Source organism: Haliotis rufescens, unplaced genomic scaffold (assembly GCF_023055435.1).
Source record: "Haliotis rufescens isolate VD_foot unplaced genomic scaffold, xgHalRufe1.0.p SCAF_16, whole genome shotgun sequence".
NCBI classification, from domain to species: domain Eukaryota; kingdom Metazoa; phylum Mollusca; class Gastropoda; order Lepetellida; family Haliotidae; genus Haliotis; species Haliotis rufescens.
The window spans coordinates 16,085,205-16,106,033 of NW_025963846.1; the positions used below are offsets into that span (position 1 = coordinate 16,085,205).

Here is a 20,829-nt window from a genome sequence, read left to right on the forward strand (position 1 = left end):
CTGGTTGCTTTTAAAAGGAATATGATGGCTAAAAACATTAGATGAAACGTGTTCATAACATACCAGTTTGTGTGTCGTCTGCTACCCTAGCTGGGGCCATCTGGTAACAATTAATTAAAATCACAAGCTGGCGTATAGCCCCGACAGCTGAATGCCCTGCTTTTTTAGTTCAAAGAAAACCAGTGTCTGTAGACCTGGCTTGGTACTCGTCGATTGGGTATTCACTCCCTGGAACACAAATGTCTGATACTAGCATTGTATTAAGGTTTTGAGCATCCGGGTGCGTAAATAAGATGTAATATATTTCCGATCATAGTAATTGTTGTTTTAATATTCTTAACAGCAGAGAGAACGAAGATTATTTTGAAAACCCACAACAGCATATGCATATGTTCTAGCAATAAGAAATTTGATAAATGTTCGTTTTGCTTAATTTCTACTTTAAAAAATTTCGTTGGCGCTCTGAACGCTTGACGCTGTATAATTTAGCACGCGCATGGTTGGGTGCAAACCAAATTCTGTTTATTTCTCATGAATAAAACCACCAGCGACGGAACAGGAGCATATATCTAATTATAATGTCATACAATACAGACTAAAACATCAAGACGGCAGTTTCCATGCAAAGATTAAGTACTTGTAAAGATATGTAAATAAATCTTGATAACTGTTTTTAATCTGATCTTTGGGGAAAATAATAGTGGAGATGGTTGAGTACATGAATTGGTTGAGTGACTGACGTATTTTACATTTAGTGGGGTGCCCAGACACTGAGTCATTTCAAATTAATGTACAAGTTTTGATTTCGGGACTAGTGTGAAGGTATGACCTCGTAGAACAATTTTGCTCTGAGTGTCGAGCTCTCACATAAAAAATGAGTCTTCTGACAGCCATTTTTAAAGATGGCCGCCAACATTATTAAAAAAATCCATAACTTTGCTGATATCGCTAGTAGAGAGTCATATGATCCATCAAAATAGGGGTTTTCAGGGACAGGAAATTCAATTATGACATTTCCAAATTCAAAATGGCCACCATTTTCAAGATGGCAGCCATTGTGGTGAAAAATTGAGTAGACGGACGTCCTGTTCACAAAATCAACCTATTGGAAATTGTCAAGCTACTTCTCGCATTTGCACTTGCACAAACGTGTTCACTTCAACTTTGATCTCATGCACTTGCACCGAGAACAGAGGCTTGTGCAATTACACTTTACATCCAGATGGAAAACATCCTTCGCGGGGGGGGGGGGGGGGGGGCACTGTGGTCCAAATCGGAATCAGCTTGCTATCCTCTTCCTTTCACCTTCCACCCATGATCAGTGGGGTTCTTGAAAGGCACCATTGACATGCGAGCTGACGTCCAGATGCTTACACTTCTCTTGATATTCTCCAGATTCCTAGCAATAGTGTTCAGGGAGATCACTCTGGTTGTCTTTCCAGCTTTGAGAGATATCCAGATTTCTGCAGCTGGATTCAGAGCTTTGATGTGATGGAAATTACTTAGGAGTATTATGACAACATCTGTGTCTCCAGTGTGAACCATTCCAAGTGACGAGGTCTGGAGGGCATGGAGGAGATGTATTAAGACACGTGTGTCTGCTACCTCGTGGTTGCATTTACCCATTGATGGATTGTTTCAAACATGGTGTACTTGATCACCTGTAGTTTTATAAACATCCTTCTCATCTGGGAAGTGTTCTTCTGTTTTATTTGTTTGATATGAATTTGAACAGCTCCTTCTTGTTGTCAACATTTGCCAGAAACATCTGCCAATTTCCTGGCATTTTGGCAGTACCATTTACACGTTGTCGCGTACCTGTTCCTCTTTTTTCCCTTTTGCCTCCTTTGATTGTCAGTGTAAAATACTCGTCCCGGACAATGTCTACTCTGGTTGATCTTTTCAAGTCATGGTGAACTCTTGGGCAGAACACCTTGTCGAAATATGAGTCAAAGTTCTTGCCTTGGACACTTGTACCAGGAAGTGAGTACATGAGAATTCAACCGTCAATAACAATGAAATTATACACATCCGGTGCAGCTACGTCTTCATCAACTGAAATGGCACTACTCGTACTGGTTTCCAAGATATAAATCCGACTTGGTACAAGAGTTGAGGGATCCTTCAGATGACAAAACTCCCCCAAATCCCCCCACCCCCACGGCTGTCTAGCATAAGAAATGCTTGACCATAAAGTTCAGCATGATGTTTGAAGTGGTGCATTTTCAGCTTAACTGCTGTCTTCTTCTATCGTTTCTTCTCGTAGAACAAGAGTAAGTTGTTTCGCTTGATAGGCGCTGTCAGAAGTGTGTCGTTTGAGTCAAGCACGCTTCTGTTATTATTGTACTGCTCTTGTCAAACAGACTCAATTTTATAGACAGATTCGGCAGCAGCCACAGACTCTCACACCTTGTTGTCTAATGTAACCAGGTCGTTACTGCCCTCCTCAAAAGGATTTCCTTTCCTTAGCAACACATCGGTCAGGTCTCTGGCATGACGTTGAAATCGGAGCTGAGATGCATATCCTTCCTCATGACGAGAGAGTTCTTCATCATCAGCATTGTCATATGCCCGGGTAAACTCCTCTACAACACAGCTTATTTCTGGGCCACTTATAATCCAGCGTTCCAGCATGGCAGGGTTTTCGGTCAGACCAATAATGCCAACTACTCCTTTCACCTTTTTATTGGCTTGCTCAAGAGCATGGTCAGTTGTTCTGATGAGAAACGCCGATTGCTTCGAGTTATCGTCCAGTGTCCCTTCTCAAACTCTACTTGGATGCTATGCGGGAGAGCTTCCAGGTCTGGGATAAAGATTGGAATCCACCTGACATAATTCTGGTGATCCAGAGCAAAGAACAGAGGCACAAGCTTCTGCAGGGTAGTGACCATGACCAGTCCCATGGAACGATGAGCTTGCAGTGCGTGATGTTGGATTATGATCCAAGTTATCTAGAGCTGCAACTGTGAAAATATGTGTACGCAAATTTGTAGGACAGACCATTTCAGCTTTGTTCTTTGTTTGATCGGCAATAGCCTGAGCAAAGTTACGTTCGATGGTGAGGATTTTCGTATATGACACACTCAGATCATAAGTGTGCAGCAGTTCTACCAATTTTTTGCTTGTTTCGGAATGCAATTTGAGGGCTAGGAACACAGTAAGTGGAGACTCACAATTAAAGTTCGCTGAAAGAGAAGTCATATTTAGCATGGCCACTTGACTCACAGAGAGGACCTTCCTTGAATTATTTTGTTCTGGTGATGATTTAGGTCCTTCGAGGAGTTGACGGAAAAAATTCTTCATACATTGTGGAACTGATGATTCCTCACGACTGGGAAATGTACTGGATTTGGCAAATTATGTATCACATAATATCAAATATTTATTTCTTTTTCAATAAAATGGTCGCCATCTTGAAAATAGATTTTCTAATTATTTTATTATTATTGTGAGTTTCTGTGTTTTTATTTATAGGTTTAGAATTTTAGGGTGTATGGACAGCTTGTTTGTTGTACTTTTTTAGATGCGGTTGTGTAGGCATGGTTTTTTTTGGAAGATGTCTTGTGCACGGGTATGGTGCTGACAAACCTAGAAACATAATTGGGGCGAACTCAGATTGGAACCCATTTCACTCCATTATGCATGCTTCATCATATTATATTAATGTATTGTACTGAAATATATGGTCTTGTCTTTATCTGGCATAATGTCAACTCTTTAATATATAAACAAAAGGTGACAAAACACATTCCATAATAATAAGAGTGAGTTAGTTTGGTTTTACGCCTTTTTATTATTATTCCAGCAATATCACGGTGAGGGACAAAGGAAAATGGGCTTCACACATTGTACCCTCGTGGTGAATCAAACCTGGGTGTTCGGCGTGACAAGCAAACGCTTTAACCACAAGGCTAACCAACTGCCCCCCATAATCATAAGAAATCACAATCATAACAATTCTCTGCTCAAAGAAGACTCCACTGGACGATTCTGACTATATCTATACATGAAATCTCTAATCTTAAACTAATGTTTAAACTTGGTATATTATGATAAAAATGTATGTAGTGCCAAGGTACTGTAGCTCTCCTGGTTAACTTGTAAACAGTTTAAAATGTCAACAAAGACAGCCATATAAGAATGTGTGCTGTCAGCGTTTTCCGTATAATATTGAGGATGAAAGTATTGACAAATATGTAAAAAATATCACATGTCAACATTTCTCAATCATCAACAATGAACATGATACGTAACATTGTATAAATTTACATAAATGAAGTTTTAACTCTGATCCTGTGTATGCTTTCTGGCCATGGCAGGCATTTTGGAAAACAGATTGAAACCTTGTGAAAATATTCAGGTTCCATCATTGGTTTGAAACAGTGTGTCAAGTTTCAGCATCTGTGATTCTTGGGAGAGGAGAAGATGACTACAAACTCTGATGCAGACGGGAAAGAATGCATGACATGCAGGCCGTGACATAAGTTCACTTCAGGTGAGCTAAAAGGTAACACTCAGCAGGGATACAAAGACCAGTACACAACCCACTAAAGACAAGACAGTTCTGCCACAATCTCACAATATCTACATGGTTACACGACAATTTCAAGTCTAAAGAAAGACAAGTTCTATGGATGAACAACTTCTTTATTACAATTGGTGCGATCCTAAAACCTTTATCAAGCAAGTGATGGATAGTACTTGACAACATAGGTATATATACTTACTAACATCAATGTTTATACAGTAAACTGATAGATGGACACAGAGAGCTGATTAAGATGATTGGAAGCCAGTGAATGACTAATGGGACAGGGTAAACAACCACAGGATTTCAAGTCTCTAATGTTCGCATTTCTTCATGACTATGAACACGTTCCTTCTGTCTTATATATGTTTGAACAAAGCTAAAACATCAGTCAACTTCAGTGTAAGCATGACCACACTGTTTTATACGTGTATCTAGATACATTCTGCCAGTGCCACTGTCAAACTATTCCTAATCGGACATTTGGTACCTATCTCTTGACACCAACAGCGGGTAAGGTCGGGTAATAGGGGTGTTGGTACCCGGGTAGAAAATTTGGACTCGTCACAGCCCTACATTCTACCATTTCTCAATCCCATTATCAGGATAAGTACAATACCAATGTTATAAGGCTAGTCTAGTCAAAGCCTACTCAAGTCAAACTCTATTCTACTGTAGTCTTGTCAAACTGTAGTCTTGTGTAGTCTATTCGAAGGCAAGTTCAAAGTTTCCTGAGGGTTATCGAGGAGGGGTGTTGAGGAGACATTGTGGACCTTCTCCACAATGAAACTTCACACACCTTACGCCTGACAGCATAGAGACGTAGACACACTGAGTTCGGGGGAAACAACACAAATACCTATTATATGCAGGCTGTGCGAAAAACTTGACACTATTAGCCTGATAACCTTTTGCCATTATTTTCTGATGAAGTAACATTTCAGTGAGATACGTATCATAATTTGGTTCCAATTATCTACTATAAGTGAAGAGATGAGATTCCAAAATTTACCACTTGATCAACATCACGTTTTCATGATCTCATCTCATTTTTCACGGCACGACCTCATTTTGTGTCTCGAATTTTCTCATAGGCGCGGGCAACCTTGAGAATGGTCGTCTCGTCATAGTGACGGCCCACAATCATCATCCCAATGGGGAGCCCCTCGCTGAAGCCGGCGTTGATGGAGAGTGCGGGATGACCGGTGCTGTCGAAAGGGCAGGTGTTTGTGATCATTGTGAGTCCCACCTCCAGCTGCTCTGGAAGTGAAGAAATATTCGGTCAGATGTCGTTGGTAATGTGTGATAATAAAAAGTAAGCTGGTGATCCTGTTGAAACTTTGTGTACTTTGAGTACCTATCACAGAGGTCCTGACACACTAAATAACTAATTTATAAGACATTTCCCATCAATGTAGCAAGACTAGAATACTATCCTTTGTTATATATCCATACCAAAAAAAAAAAACAAGGGCCCACTATGTCAACCCAATGAAGCTTACCAACTTAAAAAGACTTTAATCACTGTATTATTATATGACATAAAAAACTGGGCCCACATTTGGGGAAAACTAATATTCACAAAAGGAAAAGAATATATGGATGTCAACTTCTTTATTATGAGGAACACAAAGTTTGCAGCGTGATTAATTTAACAAAAAAATTCGCACACACAAAAACAATTGCAGCATATTATGAACACATGTTCCAATACAATATTTAAGTTGTGATTTTTCGTACCGTTACATAAATAAGTTATAAATTCATAAATTAAAGAAGTGTATTTTGATATTTTCTTGCACAGCGATCTGACCTAATAATTTTAAGATGGTTAAAAAAAATCAATGTCATCCTCGAATCAATTCATTGTTTTTGTAAAAAATAATTCTGAATGATATTGGATTGCAAGTACATTCTCACTCATGTTTTTGATATGAAAGCCTCAGTTTCATTCTTTAATTGAATCATGTTAATTGATCAAAAGAGATTCTTTATTTACCAGACACAATGACCAAGAAACTCCTACGAGTACCTTCAGTGCACAAATATATTACTGTCGACAGGAAACCACATACAATTCTGGGATTATGACACATTCCTTCATTTCTTCATGTACAACTTTCAAATTCCAAAACATGAAACAGTCACCATGGTTACAAGATAAATTCCTTAACCTCACTAACCTTTCAGTGTAGAATCAGATGACGGAATCTTCGATGCCTTATAGGGCAGTGTTGGCATCACCAGAACATCATACTTTGCCAGAACACTGTCATAAGCTCTGGTCAGCATCATGGTGAGGTTCTGTCCCTGGGCGTAGAACTTGTTCTCGTACTTTCTGTCCATGTACTCAGCCATCAGACAGAACGACTTCAGAATTCCGGACATGTCCTGGGGCCTCGTGTACAAGCCTCTCGACACCGCCTCTTGGAGGGAAACTCCATAAAACCCTTTCCAGAAGAGTCCATTTCCTGAAGATATACTTGTATTGTCACTGCCCTTAATTTGATATGCAGATGACGCATTCAACGTTAGATGTAGATCTGGGCCCCATTCCTCAAAGCGATCTTAGCGCAACGATGATCGTAACCCTAAGTTAAAGTATGGGACTTACGATCACCTTAGCGCTAAGATCGCTTTGAGGAACAGGGCCCAGGGTTTTACCTGGACCTAACAACCTAGGGGAACCATGGGACCCCCTAATACTAATAGGGATGAAATGTAGTGTAGTGTACTGTACCGTAGGATTTGATAATTACTTTACTTACAGGACCTTCGTACTTCTTGTCAAGAATTTAGTACAATGAATATCATTAGTGATGTCATTTGTTTGTGACGTCATGGTAACCAATGATGTCACAATGGTCTGCAAAGCATTGTGATGCAATTTCATTGCATCGATATCTACAATGTAGATATCACTTGATCTCACCCAATCGAGAGTGGGAGTCAGTTTTGGATGATAAATATTTTTTGTCAATGTCCATTCTTTACATTTATGTGCACTGGATGCACATTTCTGCATCATGTAAAACGTTACTTCTAAAATTGTTGAGGATTTCGCATTATTGTGGCAATTCTCAGAGCTCCAGATAAGCTGCGTATCTGCGTAAAATACGTTTCAGAGATGCAGAAATATGCAGTAAAATAAAAAACAGTTACATGTACATCACGATCATTTGCCATCACACTTTCTTGCGGAAGTATCGTGGTATTTTTGAGTCCTATAAAGCTCTCGAACCCACACGACACCAGTTTGCAGGGACTAGATGAATAGTGTTTTTAAATATTTAACTTAAATACCCACATGTGTAACAAGAGTCATCAGAAAGATGACATATCCCCCCGGCAGTTGTTTGTAAAGTAACCACAAGTAAATGTGCAATTCTGTATGTAATGAGTCAAGAGTTGAATGTTCTTGAAGAAGCATACATTGTTTACCCACAAAAGATCCACCATGGTCGCATCCATATGAAACGGAAAGTAAAACAAGTGTGTTTCTGTACATTAAAACTTAAATCCAACTTATTGCCTTTGAAACGTCAAAAATAAAAATTTATAAAATTCCTAAATAGCAAAGGGCACCAGTTCAGCATGAGTCTGATAGACATGCAAAGTTTTGTTAGAAAGTTTTGAATGGGTTTTGAGTTATGCTCCAGAAACGAAAACCACCCTTATAGAATTTAAGTCCAACTTGTTACCATGGAAATGTAAAAATTTAAAATTTATAAAATTCCTAAATAGCAAAAGGCACCAGTTCAGTATGTGCCTGGTAGACATGCAAAGATTTGTAAGAAAGTATTTAATGGTTTTTGAGTTACACTTCGGAAATGAACACCACCCTTATAGAACCTAAGTCCAACTTGTTGCCATGGAAACGTAAAAGATAAACATTTCTAAAATTCCTAAATAGCAAAAGGCACAACTTCACCAGTTGAGTGATATAAATGCAAAGTTTGATGAAGAAATTTTTAACAGTTTTGGAGTTCTGCTCCGGAAACAAACATCACTCACAAAGTTAGCCTATGTCCAGCATGCTTTCTTCAAAATTGGAAAATAACAAAATTGCAAAAATTCCAAAATAGCAAAAGGCACAACTTCACCACTTAAATGATATAAACAAAAAGTTTGATGAAGAAATATTTAACGGTTTTCGAGTTCTGCTCCGAAAATGATTCAGACAGACGGATGGATGGGCATGCCCATAGCTATATCACCCCGCATTATATGCCGGGGGGATAAAAATAAAAATTAGAAAAATCCCAAAATATCAAAAGGCACCACTTCAGTATGTGCCTGATAGCTTTGCCAAGTTTCGATCAAATACACTGAATGGTTTTTGAATTCTGCCCGGAAACGAACCCCATCCCCAATTGAGGTCTATGTCCAACTTCATTCCATAAAAATTTAAAAAAATAAAAATTAGAAAAATCCCAAAATATCAAAAGGCACCACTTCAGTATGTGCCTGATAGATTTGCCAAGTTTCGATCAAATACAATGAATGGTTTTGGAATTCTGCCCCGGAATAGGAAATGATTACAGATGGACAGATGGACGGACAGACAGACTGGCTGATCGCTATATCCCCCCCGCATTATATGCCGGGGGGGATAAAAAATAGTGGGTAACAGAAATTTGAATACCCAGATAGAATTACTGATACCCAATGATTTTAAAATGTATGGGTAAAATACCCACAACACCAAAAGCTTATCTGGAGCTCTGAATTCTCTGATAGTTACCAAACACATTTTATTTTACGGTGGTCTGGTACCCAGAACAAACAGAAAGATCGCTTCTAATCATCTTCTATTCATTCATGGGTGAGAATGCAAGAAACAAACAGTTCTTATATGCTCATGTGCCCATTCCAGGAATCATCACTATTCACAGAATAACAGGCTGATTCATTTTTAAATTAACAGAAACTTCATCTGTTTTTAGTGCATGTCCATGAAATGTTCGCATCATATGAGGGGGGCATGGGTGGCCCAGTCGTCTAAGGCGCCGCGATTTGCTGTGCAGAGTTGCATCCCTTGGGCACGCCAGAAACCTATGATTGTGGGTTCGAATCCCGGTTCGCCCCGATTATGTTTCTAGGTTTGTCAGCACCATACCCGTGCTCGTGGGTTTCACCAAAGTGATAGACGTCTGAGACCTGCATCACTTGGGGCTTTCCTCCCACATTAAGCTGACACACCACGATATAACTGGAATACTGTTAAAAGCGGCATTAAACCCAACTCACTCACTCACTCACTCGAATCATATGATGGCCAATGATTGGACGAAGACTTCCTCCCACTCACCATTCCCTTTTACCATACAGTTGTAGGCCCCTTGAAGGATGACTGCATTCCAGATGGCAGGACCTGAAGGGGAAACACACTGCACAGTGGGCGCTTTTCAAAACACCTCGGGTCTTCATGTAAAAACATCACTTTAGACTCTGGCACTTGACATATAGTCACGACTAATATACAGTAAAGTACATTTATAACAAACATGCTTATAACGAACTGACCGATATAATGAACTTACTTTTTGGTACCGTCTAACTGCAGTATATATGCTGTATATAAGCGTATAAAATGAACTACGGTTATAACGAACTAGTGTGAGTGTGTAAGTTAGGTTTAACGCCGCTTTTAACAGTATTCCAGTCATATCACGGCGTGTCAGCTTAATGTGGGAGGAAAACCCCAAGTGATGCAGGTCTCAGACGTTTACCACTTCAGGGAAACCCACGAGCACGGGTATGGTGCTGACAAACCTAGAAACATAATCGGGGCGAACCAGGATTCGAACCCACAATCATAGGTTTCTGGCGTGCCCAAGGGACGCAACTCTGCACAGCGAATCGCGCCGCCTTAGACGACTGGGCCACCCGTGCCCCCTTATACAAAACTAAAATGAGAGGTCCATTTTAGTTTGTTATAACGGTAGTTTACTGTACATAGTGGTATCCACAGGACTAGTGGAATTTTTAAATAAATTTCTGAACATAAATGGAGACAATACTATTATTAAATTGTTTGATAGGCATTACTTAGAAGTTGACGAATGACAAGGTAGACACAATTTTATGGATAACAACTTCTTTAATACTGTAAAAAGCGACATTTTGGTATAGACGTCTTGTTTGACAACGGTATAAGGAGCTTTTTACAGTATAAAAGAAGTTGTTATCCATAAAATTGTGTCTACCTTGTCATCCTATTATTTCATGGTACATGAAATTGATGTATAGTCGAACTTTGCTGTGCTGAACTTGGATGTGTAGAATTTTTCTTTAACTCACCTTCCTGTCCCTGCGAATACCTTCTATATTTATCATCATTTATACTCGGACCTGTTGAACTGGGCGTGTCAAAAATTTTCAGTTGTCTCGAACTAATTTTCCTAAGTATCCAAATGAAGCATAACATTCCCCTAATGACTGGAACAGTCAAACTGAAAAATAATGTAACTCTATCGTCACACCTCTAGTATGTACATGGGTTTCAACAAAGTGGTAAACATCTGCACCCTGTGTCACACTGGCCTCCTCCCCTACCTTACGTGGATGCTATGACGTAGCTGGAAATTGTTCCAAGTAGCATTAAACACAAAGCACTCCTTAATTATTCAAATGTTTTTGTTAGTTTATTTGTTGCTAATGCCGCACTCAGCAATATTCCAGCAACGTGACGGCAGCCTGTAAATAATCGAGTCTGGACAAGACAATCCAGTGATTGATATCATGAGTATCTATCCACGCAAATGGGATACAATAACCTGCATCAACCAAGTCAGCGAGGCTGACCAGCTGATCCTGTTAGTTGCCTCTTACGACAAGCATAGTCGCCTTTTACGGCAAGCATGGGTTGCTGAAGTCCTATTCTACCCCGGATCTTCACGGGTCTTTCTTTCTAATGTAGTAAATGTTGCCCCTACCATCCAAGTGAGTGGGCAGTGATACTTCCTCCACCTCCGCCCCTGCTTTCTTCAGTCTATCCACTTCTCTCCTCACTATCTCCACCACGTCAGGCTCCGTACACACGTCAAACCCTTCCTTCAACACGCCGATCTTCTTGCCGGAGATGCCAGACTCAAGCTGTAACAACGACAGACATATTACTATCTGAACTGCAATATACTTTTGACACAATTTCTGTCTATAGAATACACACAGGCATTAGCAGATACTTCTGCTATATATCAGCATTCATGCTGTGTGTGCTATGAACCTACCTCTTTTGTGTATTCTGGAACAGTTATATGGGGCAGTTGTCTTGGGTCCCGGCCATCGTCATAACCAGCAAGCACCTGTAACATAGGAGGGTGAGTGAGTGAATGTGGATTTATGCCAACACCAGCAATATTCTGGATACACCAGAAATAATTGCAGGTACACCGATCGTTGATAAGGAGCTGATAAAATTAATAATCTTAAAGCCATCATCTCTAGTTACATGGCCTATTCCATCATGGATAGGCTAGGACAGGGTCAGAGGAACACCTGTAGCATCAGGGCACAGTCAGACACTGTTTGGGTCACAGGTCAAAGACTCACCTCGACCATGACGGCTCAGTCAGACACTGTTTGGTCTGGGACAAAGTTTCACGTCTAGCTTCAAGACACAGTCAGACACTGCTTGGTCTGGGACAAAGTTTCACGTCTAGCTTCAAGACACAGTCGGACACTGTTTGGTCTGGGACAAAGTTTCACGTCTAGCTTAAAGACACAGTCGGACACTGTTTGGTCTGGGAGAAAGACTCAATTAGGATCAGGGCATTGTAGTCAGACACTGTTTTGGTCACACATCAAAGACTCATCTCTATTATCAAGACACAGTCGGACATTGTTTGGGTCTGGGAGAAAGACTCAATTAGGATCAGGGCATTGTAGTCAGACACTGTTTTGGTCACAGGTGAAAGACTCATCTCTATTATCAAGACATAGTCGGACATTGTTTGGGCCCGGGACAAAGACTCAATTAGGATCAGGGCATTGTAGTCAGAAACTGTTTTGGTCACACGTCAAAGACTCATCTCTATTATCAAGACATAGTAGGACATTGTTTGGGCCCGGGACAAAGACTCAATTAGCATCAGGGCATTGTAGTCAGACACTGTTTTGGTAACACGTCAAAGACTCATCTCTATTATCAAGACATAGTCGGACATTGTTTGGGCCCGGGACAAAGTCTCAATTAGCATCAGGGCATTGTAGTCAGAAACTGTTTTGGTCACAGGTGAAAGACTCATCTCTATTATCAAGACATAGTCCGACATTGTTTGGGCCCGGGACAAAGACTCAATTAGGATCAGGGCATTGTAGTCAGACACTGTTTTGGTCACATATCAAAGACTCATCTCTATTATCAAGACATAGTCGGACATTGTTTGGGCCCGGGACAAAGACTCAATTAGCATCAGGGCATTGTAGTCAGACACTGTTTTGGTAACACGTCAAAGACTCATCTCTATTATCAAGACATAGTCGGACATTGTTTGGGCCCGGGACAAAGACTCAATTAGGATCAGGGCATTGTAGTCAGACACTGTTTTGGTCACACGTCAAAGACTCATCTCTATTATCAAGACATAGTCGGACATTGTTTGGGCCTGGGACAAAGACTCAATTAGGATCAGGGCATTGTAGTCAGAAACTGTTTTGGTCACAGGTGAAAGACTCATCTCTATTATCAAGACATAGTCGGACATTGTTTGGGCCCGGGACAAAGACTCAATTAGGATCAGGGCATTGTAGTCAGACACTGTTTTGGTCACACATCAAAGACTCATCTCTATTATCAAGACATAGTCGGACATTGTTTGGGCCTGGGACAAAGACTCAATTAGGATCAGGGCATTGTAGTCAGACACTGTTTTGGTCACAGGTGAAAGACTCATCTCTATTATCAAGACATAGTCGGACATTGTTTGGGCCCGGGACAAAGACTCAATTAGGATCAGGGCATTGTAGTCAGAAACTGTTTTGGTCACACGTCAAAGACTCATCTCTATTATCAAGACATAGTCGGACATTGTTTGGGCCCGGGACAAAGACTCAATTAGCATCAGGGCATTGTAGTCAGACACTGTTTTGGTAACACGTCAAAGACTCATCTCTATTATCAAGACATAGTCGGACATTGTTTGGGCCCGGGACAAAGACTCAATTAGCATCAGGGCATTGTAGTCAGACACTGTTTTGGGTCACAGGTGTAAAACTCACCTCCAGCATCAAGGCACAATCAAACACTGTTTTGGTCATTGGTCCAAGATGGTCCATGGTGATTTCAATGGGCATGGCCCCAGTGTAAGGAACCAGTCCATGTGTCGGCTTCAGTCCCACAATGCCACACCAGCTGGCTGGGATCCTGATAGAGCCTCCCTGGTCTCCCCCTAGAGCCATGTCCAGCTGACCTGCTGCAACCTGGAAAATACATACACAGGATCAACACAAATAGAGGTTAAGTGCACTCAATGAGTCAATCCTAACAAGTTTGATTTAAAAAAAAAGAAAAGCGACAAAACCATTTACATAATCAAAAAGAAAGCTCTGCACAGTTGCATTTATGAATCACATTGCAAGTGATGCAACCAGCTGTTCACGGAGAGGTTAGAGCATCCTGTCCCACCCATGACACCCATCACAAACACATGAAAGGCAAGTCAATTGTTCATCTGAAAAACGTGGACATATTGTACAGGTCGAAATAAGGACTTGCATCGGACATCATTTTGGTCACTGATGTGTCAAATTTGGAAATGTCCTCCAAACGTCTACCGCAAAACTTTTAGAAACCTTTACTAAGGCCTTAAATATTGTTACCTTGATCAAACAAGTTTTGAACAACAGTCATATGATGCTCTTGGGAGAAAAAGCATGCTGTTTTGTACCTCAAAATTTGTGAAATGTCAACACCAAAGGGTGGAGCTGCTGAAACATTGCTAAACATAAAGGGAAAGTTGACTATTCAAAAGTCATCACACTTGTCATGGTCTTGAAGATAGTTTTGTGTCTCTCTCTTCATTTTTATGCACAGATCTAATTGTGATAAGGCTGTTTCACTGTTTCACTTTAATTTCTAGTTCAGGTGAGTAAATCAGTAGAAGGGAATTGGCTATTTGACCATTAATCATCGATATCAGATCATCGATATAACTGAAGCTCAGAACAAATTCCATTCTACCATGACATTGATGAATGCTTGATTCTGATTGGTTAAAAAGAGGTTTCCTTTTTGCTACGGAAACCCCTTTCAAATATATTAAGCCTTTTCACACAAAAAACGTGCATATGAATACATAGATAGCCTACATATCGATTCACAGAAAATGGCTGCCGATCGATCACCCCCATATGAACTGTAAAACATATCTATATTTCCTCTAATACACGCTGGGTCTCTAATACCAGACGGGTCTCTAATACACACCGAGTCAAGGGCTCTTGCGAAATTAATAGACGGCGTATAGTGTCAAATAGAGGAAATACGGTAGTTTGATATCGGATATTTGGGGCGTTCTAGGCCGCAACCCTGACTGCTTCGATGATGACATTAAAAGATTTAACGAAGGCATATCTTTTGCATACAACTGTTAGAGAAATGTTCTATGGTGAACAGAATCGGAACAAGTTAAGCTATTTCCTCATTGTAACAACCGACAATGAAAGTAAAATATAACACCATAAAAATTGTTTGAAAAAACAACATCACATCAGCAGGGATAGTTAGTCAACGTGTTAATGTTGAACAGCATATCACACTGTGCATCAGTACTGGGTTGTCTTCTGGTTTCCTGCAATTCTTTAACAGCACTGTTACTGTTAACAATTTCTTTGGCAGCCATAACAGAGTGTAGTGCAGATACAGTGACAACCGGGACACGTTAGGACGGTTCTCATTTCAGGGTGGGGAGGTATAATTAAAAGATTCACACATCAAAATAAGTGAAAGACTTTCAAAGAGTGATATCTAATAAATTTTGTTGAGAAAATAATAATTGTTCATTTTTTTGGTAACTTTTTCTGAAACCCACGAACAGGTAATTTCATTATTGAAATAACCGACAATGAAAGTGAAATATAACATAAGAAAATGTGTTTGAAGACATTTTATTCATGACAACATGGTGTTTACAAACCTTTTTCTGATCGATATCCATTACCATCTCCGTCAACCACCACCGTTAGAATTTGGCAGGAGGGGATTTGAAAGTGCATCAGAAAACACTCCCTTTCGAAAGTCCACGAAAACAATGTCCCAACTGAAGTGACAGCTTATCAAACTTGATGAAATCCATTTCAGAACACGCACAATTATGAAAATTATACACGACGTACTATTTCTGGACCAGAAATGTCTAAGTTCTGTCACTATTTGGCTTTGGATCCGTGAAATCTTGAAATTGACAGGTCACACCATGCAGATTCCTCGTTTCAAAATATCCGGCTCGTCTGCAGCCTAAACAGCGGCTGTTCAGTCATACTCAGTTCCATTGGTAATCATATGGATGTACCAGCAGGCTCGATCAATCCCAGTAAATCTACAGGTAAATGTTGAACCACATCATAGATCGGGGTTGTCATCTTGCTTCTTTTAACTATATCAAGTCAATGTAAACACATGATTGTCAGCCATTGACAGGTGTGAGTAACCGTGATTTAGGTCAAGTTCTGCCACATCCAAGTTCGGGGTGGAGAGGCATTTACTTTGATGTTATTATTGTTTACTGGGGGTAATTGCTATCTAACTAATAACTCTTAGACATGTTAAATGTGTATTAGAATGTTATTTCATAAAGTTTGCTGTAGAAATATATTCGTTTAGCATTTTAAAACCTTTTTCTATTACCCGTCACCCCTACAATAGAAATGATGGCATGTTCGATTTCCAAGAAATGACCGCTCTCACAAATTTCCGAGAAACGACAGCCAGTCCACAGTGTTCAATAGTGTGCAACAGTTTGAAAGAAATTAAAACATCTCTCTTTGGATTAAGTTAGGAGTGTTATTTGTCAACTTCGTTTGAAAAACTATGTGTTTTGAACACTTATTTTGAACTACTCACGACTTTGGTGTTTTTTAATCTTGAACTTTAGTAATATTTGTTACATATATAACTACCTGTGACCACTTTTCGGAATGTTCTAAGATCACGGACCTGTGCACCTGTGTTATTACGCGTTGCAAGAGAGCGCCGTTTTCAAAGCGTTGTTGCCGTCATGGTAGAATGGAGATAAACCTACTGTGTTTTGAAATTTGATGTAGTCCCACTGTAGAATAGAAACCTCTTTATTATAATTTGGAACCTCGCGCTAAAGCGCTCGGTTCAAAATTATAATAAAGAGGTATCTATTCTACAGTGGGACTACATCAAATTTCAAAACACAGTAGGTTTATCTCCTAATTGTTTGTCAGTAGTTAGTGTAAGAGGCTTGTGCTCATTACTGGAATAGGTCTTAACATAAGTGCCCTGTTTAAAACTGAGATGTTGTTGCTATGGTCAACTTGACTAACAGGTTGCTATCAAATCTGTGAAAGCAGCTGGTTTTGAATGACCTTATACACCACTATCCTATACGACCAAAGTGGTGAACATATATATAGTTACATTATATCTTCAAAGATTCAGAGCTCCATTCTACTCACTAGGGCTCCATTCTACTCACCAGGGCTCAACTGTACTCATCAATGCTCCACTGCACTTACCTGGGCTCAACTGTACTTAACAGGGCTCCACTGAACTCACCAGGGCTCCACTGAACTCACCAGGGCTCCACTGAACTTACTTGGGCTGCACTGTACATAACTGGGGTCCATTGAACTCACCAGGGCTCCACTGAACTCACCAGGGCTCCACTGAACTTACCCGGGCTGCACTGTACATAGCTGGGGTCGAATGAAATCACCAGGGCTCCAATGAACTCACCCGGGCTGCACTGTACTCACCAGGGCTCCACTGTACTCACCAGGGCTCCATTGAACTCACCAGGGCTCCGCTGAACTTACCCGGACTGCACTATACATAACTGGGGTCCATTGAACTCACCAGGGCTCCACTGTACTCACCAGGGCTCCACTGAACTCACCAGGGCTCCACTGAACTCACCCGGGCTTCACTTTACATAACTGGGGTCCACTGAACTCACCAGGGTTCCACTGAACTCGCCCGGACTCCGCTGTACTACCAGGGCTCCACTGTACTCACCAGGGCTCCACTAAACTCACCAGGGCTCCACTGAACTCACCAGGACTCCACTGAACTCACCAGGGCTCCACTGAACTTACCCGGGCTGCACTGTACATAACTGGGGTCCATTGAACTCACCAGGGCTCCACTGTACTCACCAGGGTTCCACTGTACTCACCAGGGCTCCACAGTACTCACCAGGGCTCTACTGTACTCACCAGGGCTCTACTGAACTCACCAGGGCTCCACTGTACTCACCAAGGCTCTACTGAACTCACCAGGGCTCCACTGTACTCACCAGGGCTCCACTGAAATCACCAGGGCTCTACTGTACTCACCAGGGCTCCACTGCCAGAGCTGGAGCCCCCTGTGTTCCTCGTCTCATCATGGGGATTTCTCACAGGACCATTGTCGCAGGTAAAACTTCCTCCACTTAAAGACAGGTGCTCGCAGTTCGTCTTTCCCAAAATATGCCCACCTGGAAACAGTCATGTAGTCTTACACTATCTTCTTCAAAACTGCAATTGATTGTTAGTTGCAACATTATAGAAAATGACTTGTTCCTGATTTCATAATAACTGATCCTCAAGATATTTTGGAGACATCTAGGTCCCCAGAACTTGATGCTTGTCATAAGGGATGATCAAAATGACAATCTGGTGGTTGCAATGTGTTACTTTGTTGACTGCGTGTCATTGTACTCCAGTGGTGTAGACTGTTGCCCTGGCAACTTGTCAAGAGTATTTACCAGAGTGCCGCTGTAAAAAACGACCTTACCACTACAACTGTCGTAAGTCTATGTTAAGGTATGGGAGTTACGATCACTTTATCACTAAGATGGCTTTGTACAACTGCACCCAGAAGCCAAGCATATCTCTTACTGCAACTCACCTACACACTTGAAGAGGTTGAATTGTATTTATCAAATCTTAGGTTGTAACATGAAAGAATAGGGTGTTCTTTAACTTCTTTTGAGTAGTATACATATGCCGTGTCAAAGCCACACTCAGTAATATTCCAGCCATATAATGGCAGTCTGTTAATAACCAAATCTGGACCAGACTATCCAGTGATTAATATCACGAGCATCGATCCACGCAATTGGGATATGATGACATGCATCAGCCAAGTCAGTGAGCCTGACCACCCGATCCCATTATTCACCTCTTACAATAAGCATAGTCAACTCTTAGGACAAACATGGCTTGCTGAAGACCTATGCTACCCCAGACCTTCATGGGTTCACTTCATGTTAGGGTACCAAATGACGTGCAACAGCTAACTCATAACAGATATGTCCACCAAGGTCAGCAGAAAATGACAGAGGACAAGGTTTTATCAAATTTTAGTAGCCTAGCGGGCTCAAACATACTTTAAGCATGGTACATGATATGGTTCATACAGATATGGAACACTAAAATTCAAGGCCTTTTCAAAGCTTTCAAGGCTGCCAACCATGATTTTCATGGCTTTTTAGTTGAGTTATGAAGCCTTATCTTTTATAGATCCAGCATACTGCACTGAACTTCTCATACATCTTGACCATCTGGGTGTCACAATCTACTATCCTACAGATTGGTATTTCTAATAATTTTTAATAGGTCCCAAATATGCCAAGCTTGTTGTCATACTGGGTAATTAGAGACAATGATTTGGTTGATTGCGTGTTATCGTGTCCTCATGGCATGGATCGCAATTCATTTTTTAGATACTTATTTTATTCACAGACTGCAATTGAATAGCTAAAATATGCTGATTGCAGGGTTAAACAACATTCATGTACACACTGATTGTTCTTACTACCAAGCATGCAACAACATGCATATCTGCAGGCCGACACAATTGAGCATGTTATTTCTATGAAGATTTCAAAACACATCATACAGCACATTCCCAAGATATAGTCAGAATTGTACAATTGACTTGTCTTTTAACAGATATTTCTTCATCTTCCCGAGGCAAGGGAGTTAACTGACTGTAAAAGTCAAGTTTCCACCCTTGCCGATTTAGGCTGGAATTTCTGGTCTTGATTGTACCGCCACCAGTGGCTTTTACCAGTTATGTAAATTCTGTGTCCCTCAAATTGGCTAATCAGATTCGACCTCTCATATTACTTGCATTTCCTTTAAAAAAAATGGTGGCACCCAGTCAAGACAATTTGGGCAATAATCAAAATCCATATTGTGATACAATGGGTCTTATTTCGCAAAGTGCATCAAATCACGTGCGCATCTTGATTAAAAACAGGAAATGATTATGAAAATATCTCTCAACATCCAGTTGACAGTACACATACTGTGCAAATCCTGCAATCGGCCAAAATCTGCACGGCAGTTTACAAACTGGATGTCAATTTCGTTATACGATTTTGAATGGATTATGCATAGACTTGTTAGTCCAGCCAAAATATAACTCCATAATTGCAGCCTAATTTCGGCAAGGGTGGAAACTGGACTTTTATAGTCAGTTTTATAGTCAGTTTGTCTTGAGAAAATGATATTTCTTATGATTATGGAAACGTTTTTTGTCATTTTATTTACCTGCATCCAGAATCCTGGTGACCACAGTGGCATCATACTCAGGTGTGTATCCTTCCAGAATCCTACTTCCATTCATCATAGGAACCCCAGCCACCGCAATGTTGTCCTTGATTCCGATCTTTTTACCAGCCAGTTTACCTTTCTCAGCACCCTTGATGTCACATCGCCAGTACCTGTCAGATGTGAGCGAATTGAGGTAACCAACATATCTATTGATGATGATCCAACAATGACTATTACACACTGCTGGTCCACACAGGGAACTATTTGGATGCAAACTTAGGTTAAGAATACTTTTGGCAGCTAAATAAATCCTAAATTTTTAGGGGTATCAACATTGATGAAGGAAATATTTCTCTATCAGAATATGCAATAAGGCTCTGTAGCCTGTGGATATTGTGACAAATATGAAAAATGAGTCTAATGAAACTTGGTTCAATAAATCTTCCAATGTCAATTATTTTCACTTCTTGTTTTTTTCACATTTTATTCTCATATTTAAAAGAATCATGTTTAGTTCCTTGTTTCGACTAAATAAGTAATTTACATATAATTGATAAGTTTTAATTTAA

The 20,829-nt window shown here is 40.4% G+C and overlaps 1 protein-coding gene across 1 annotated transcript in view; it reads right to left on the bottom strand.

Moving 5' to 3' along the window:
• Positions 1 to 3,818: 3,818 nt before the first annotated feature.
• LOC124120911 (amidase-like) overlaps positions 3,819 to 20,829 on the bottom strand; it is a 28,017-nt gene continuing 11,006 nt past the window's right edge. The window contains exons 4-11 of the mRNA XM_046483819.2: positions 20,258 to 20,430; positions 18,056 to 18,195; positions 13,754 to 13,954; positions 11,764 to 11,838; positions 11,467 to 11,626; positions 9,840 to 9,902; positions 6,712 to 6,999; positions 3,819 to 5,788 (exon numbers count right to left, since the gene is read on the bottom strand). Coding sequence (XP_046339775.1) covers positions 5,595 to 5,788; positions 6,712 to 6,999; positions 9,840 to 9,902; positions 11,467 to 11,626; positions 11,764 to 11,838; positions 13,754 to 13,954; positions 18,056 to 18,195; positions 20,258 to 20,430 — 1,294 coding nt within the window. The 3' untranslated portion in view covers positions 3,819 to 5,594. The remainder of the gene's footprint in view (positions 5,789 to 6,711; positions 7,000 to 9,839; positions 9,903 to 11,466; positions 11,627 to 11,763; positions 11,839 to 13,753; positions 13,955 to 18,055; positions 18,196 to 20,257; positions 20,431 to 20,829) is intronic.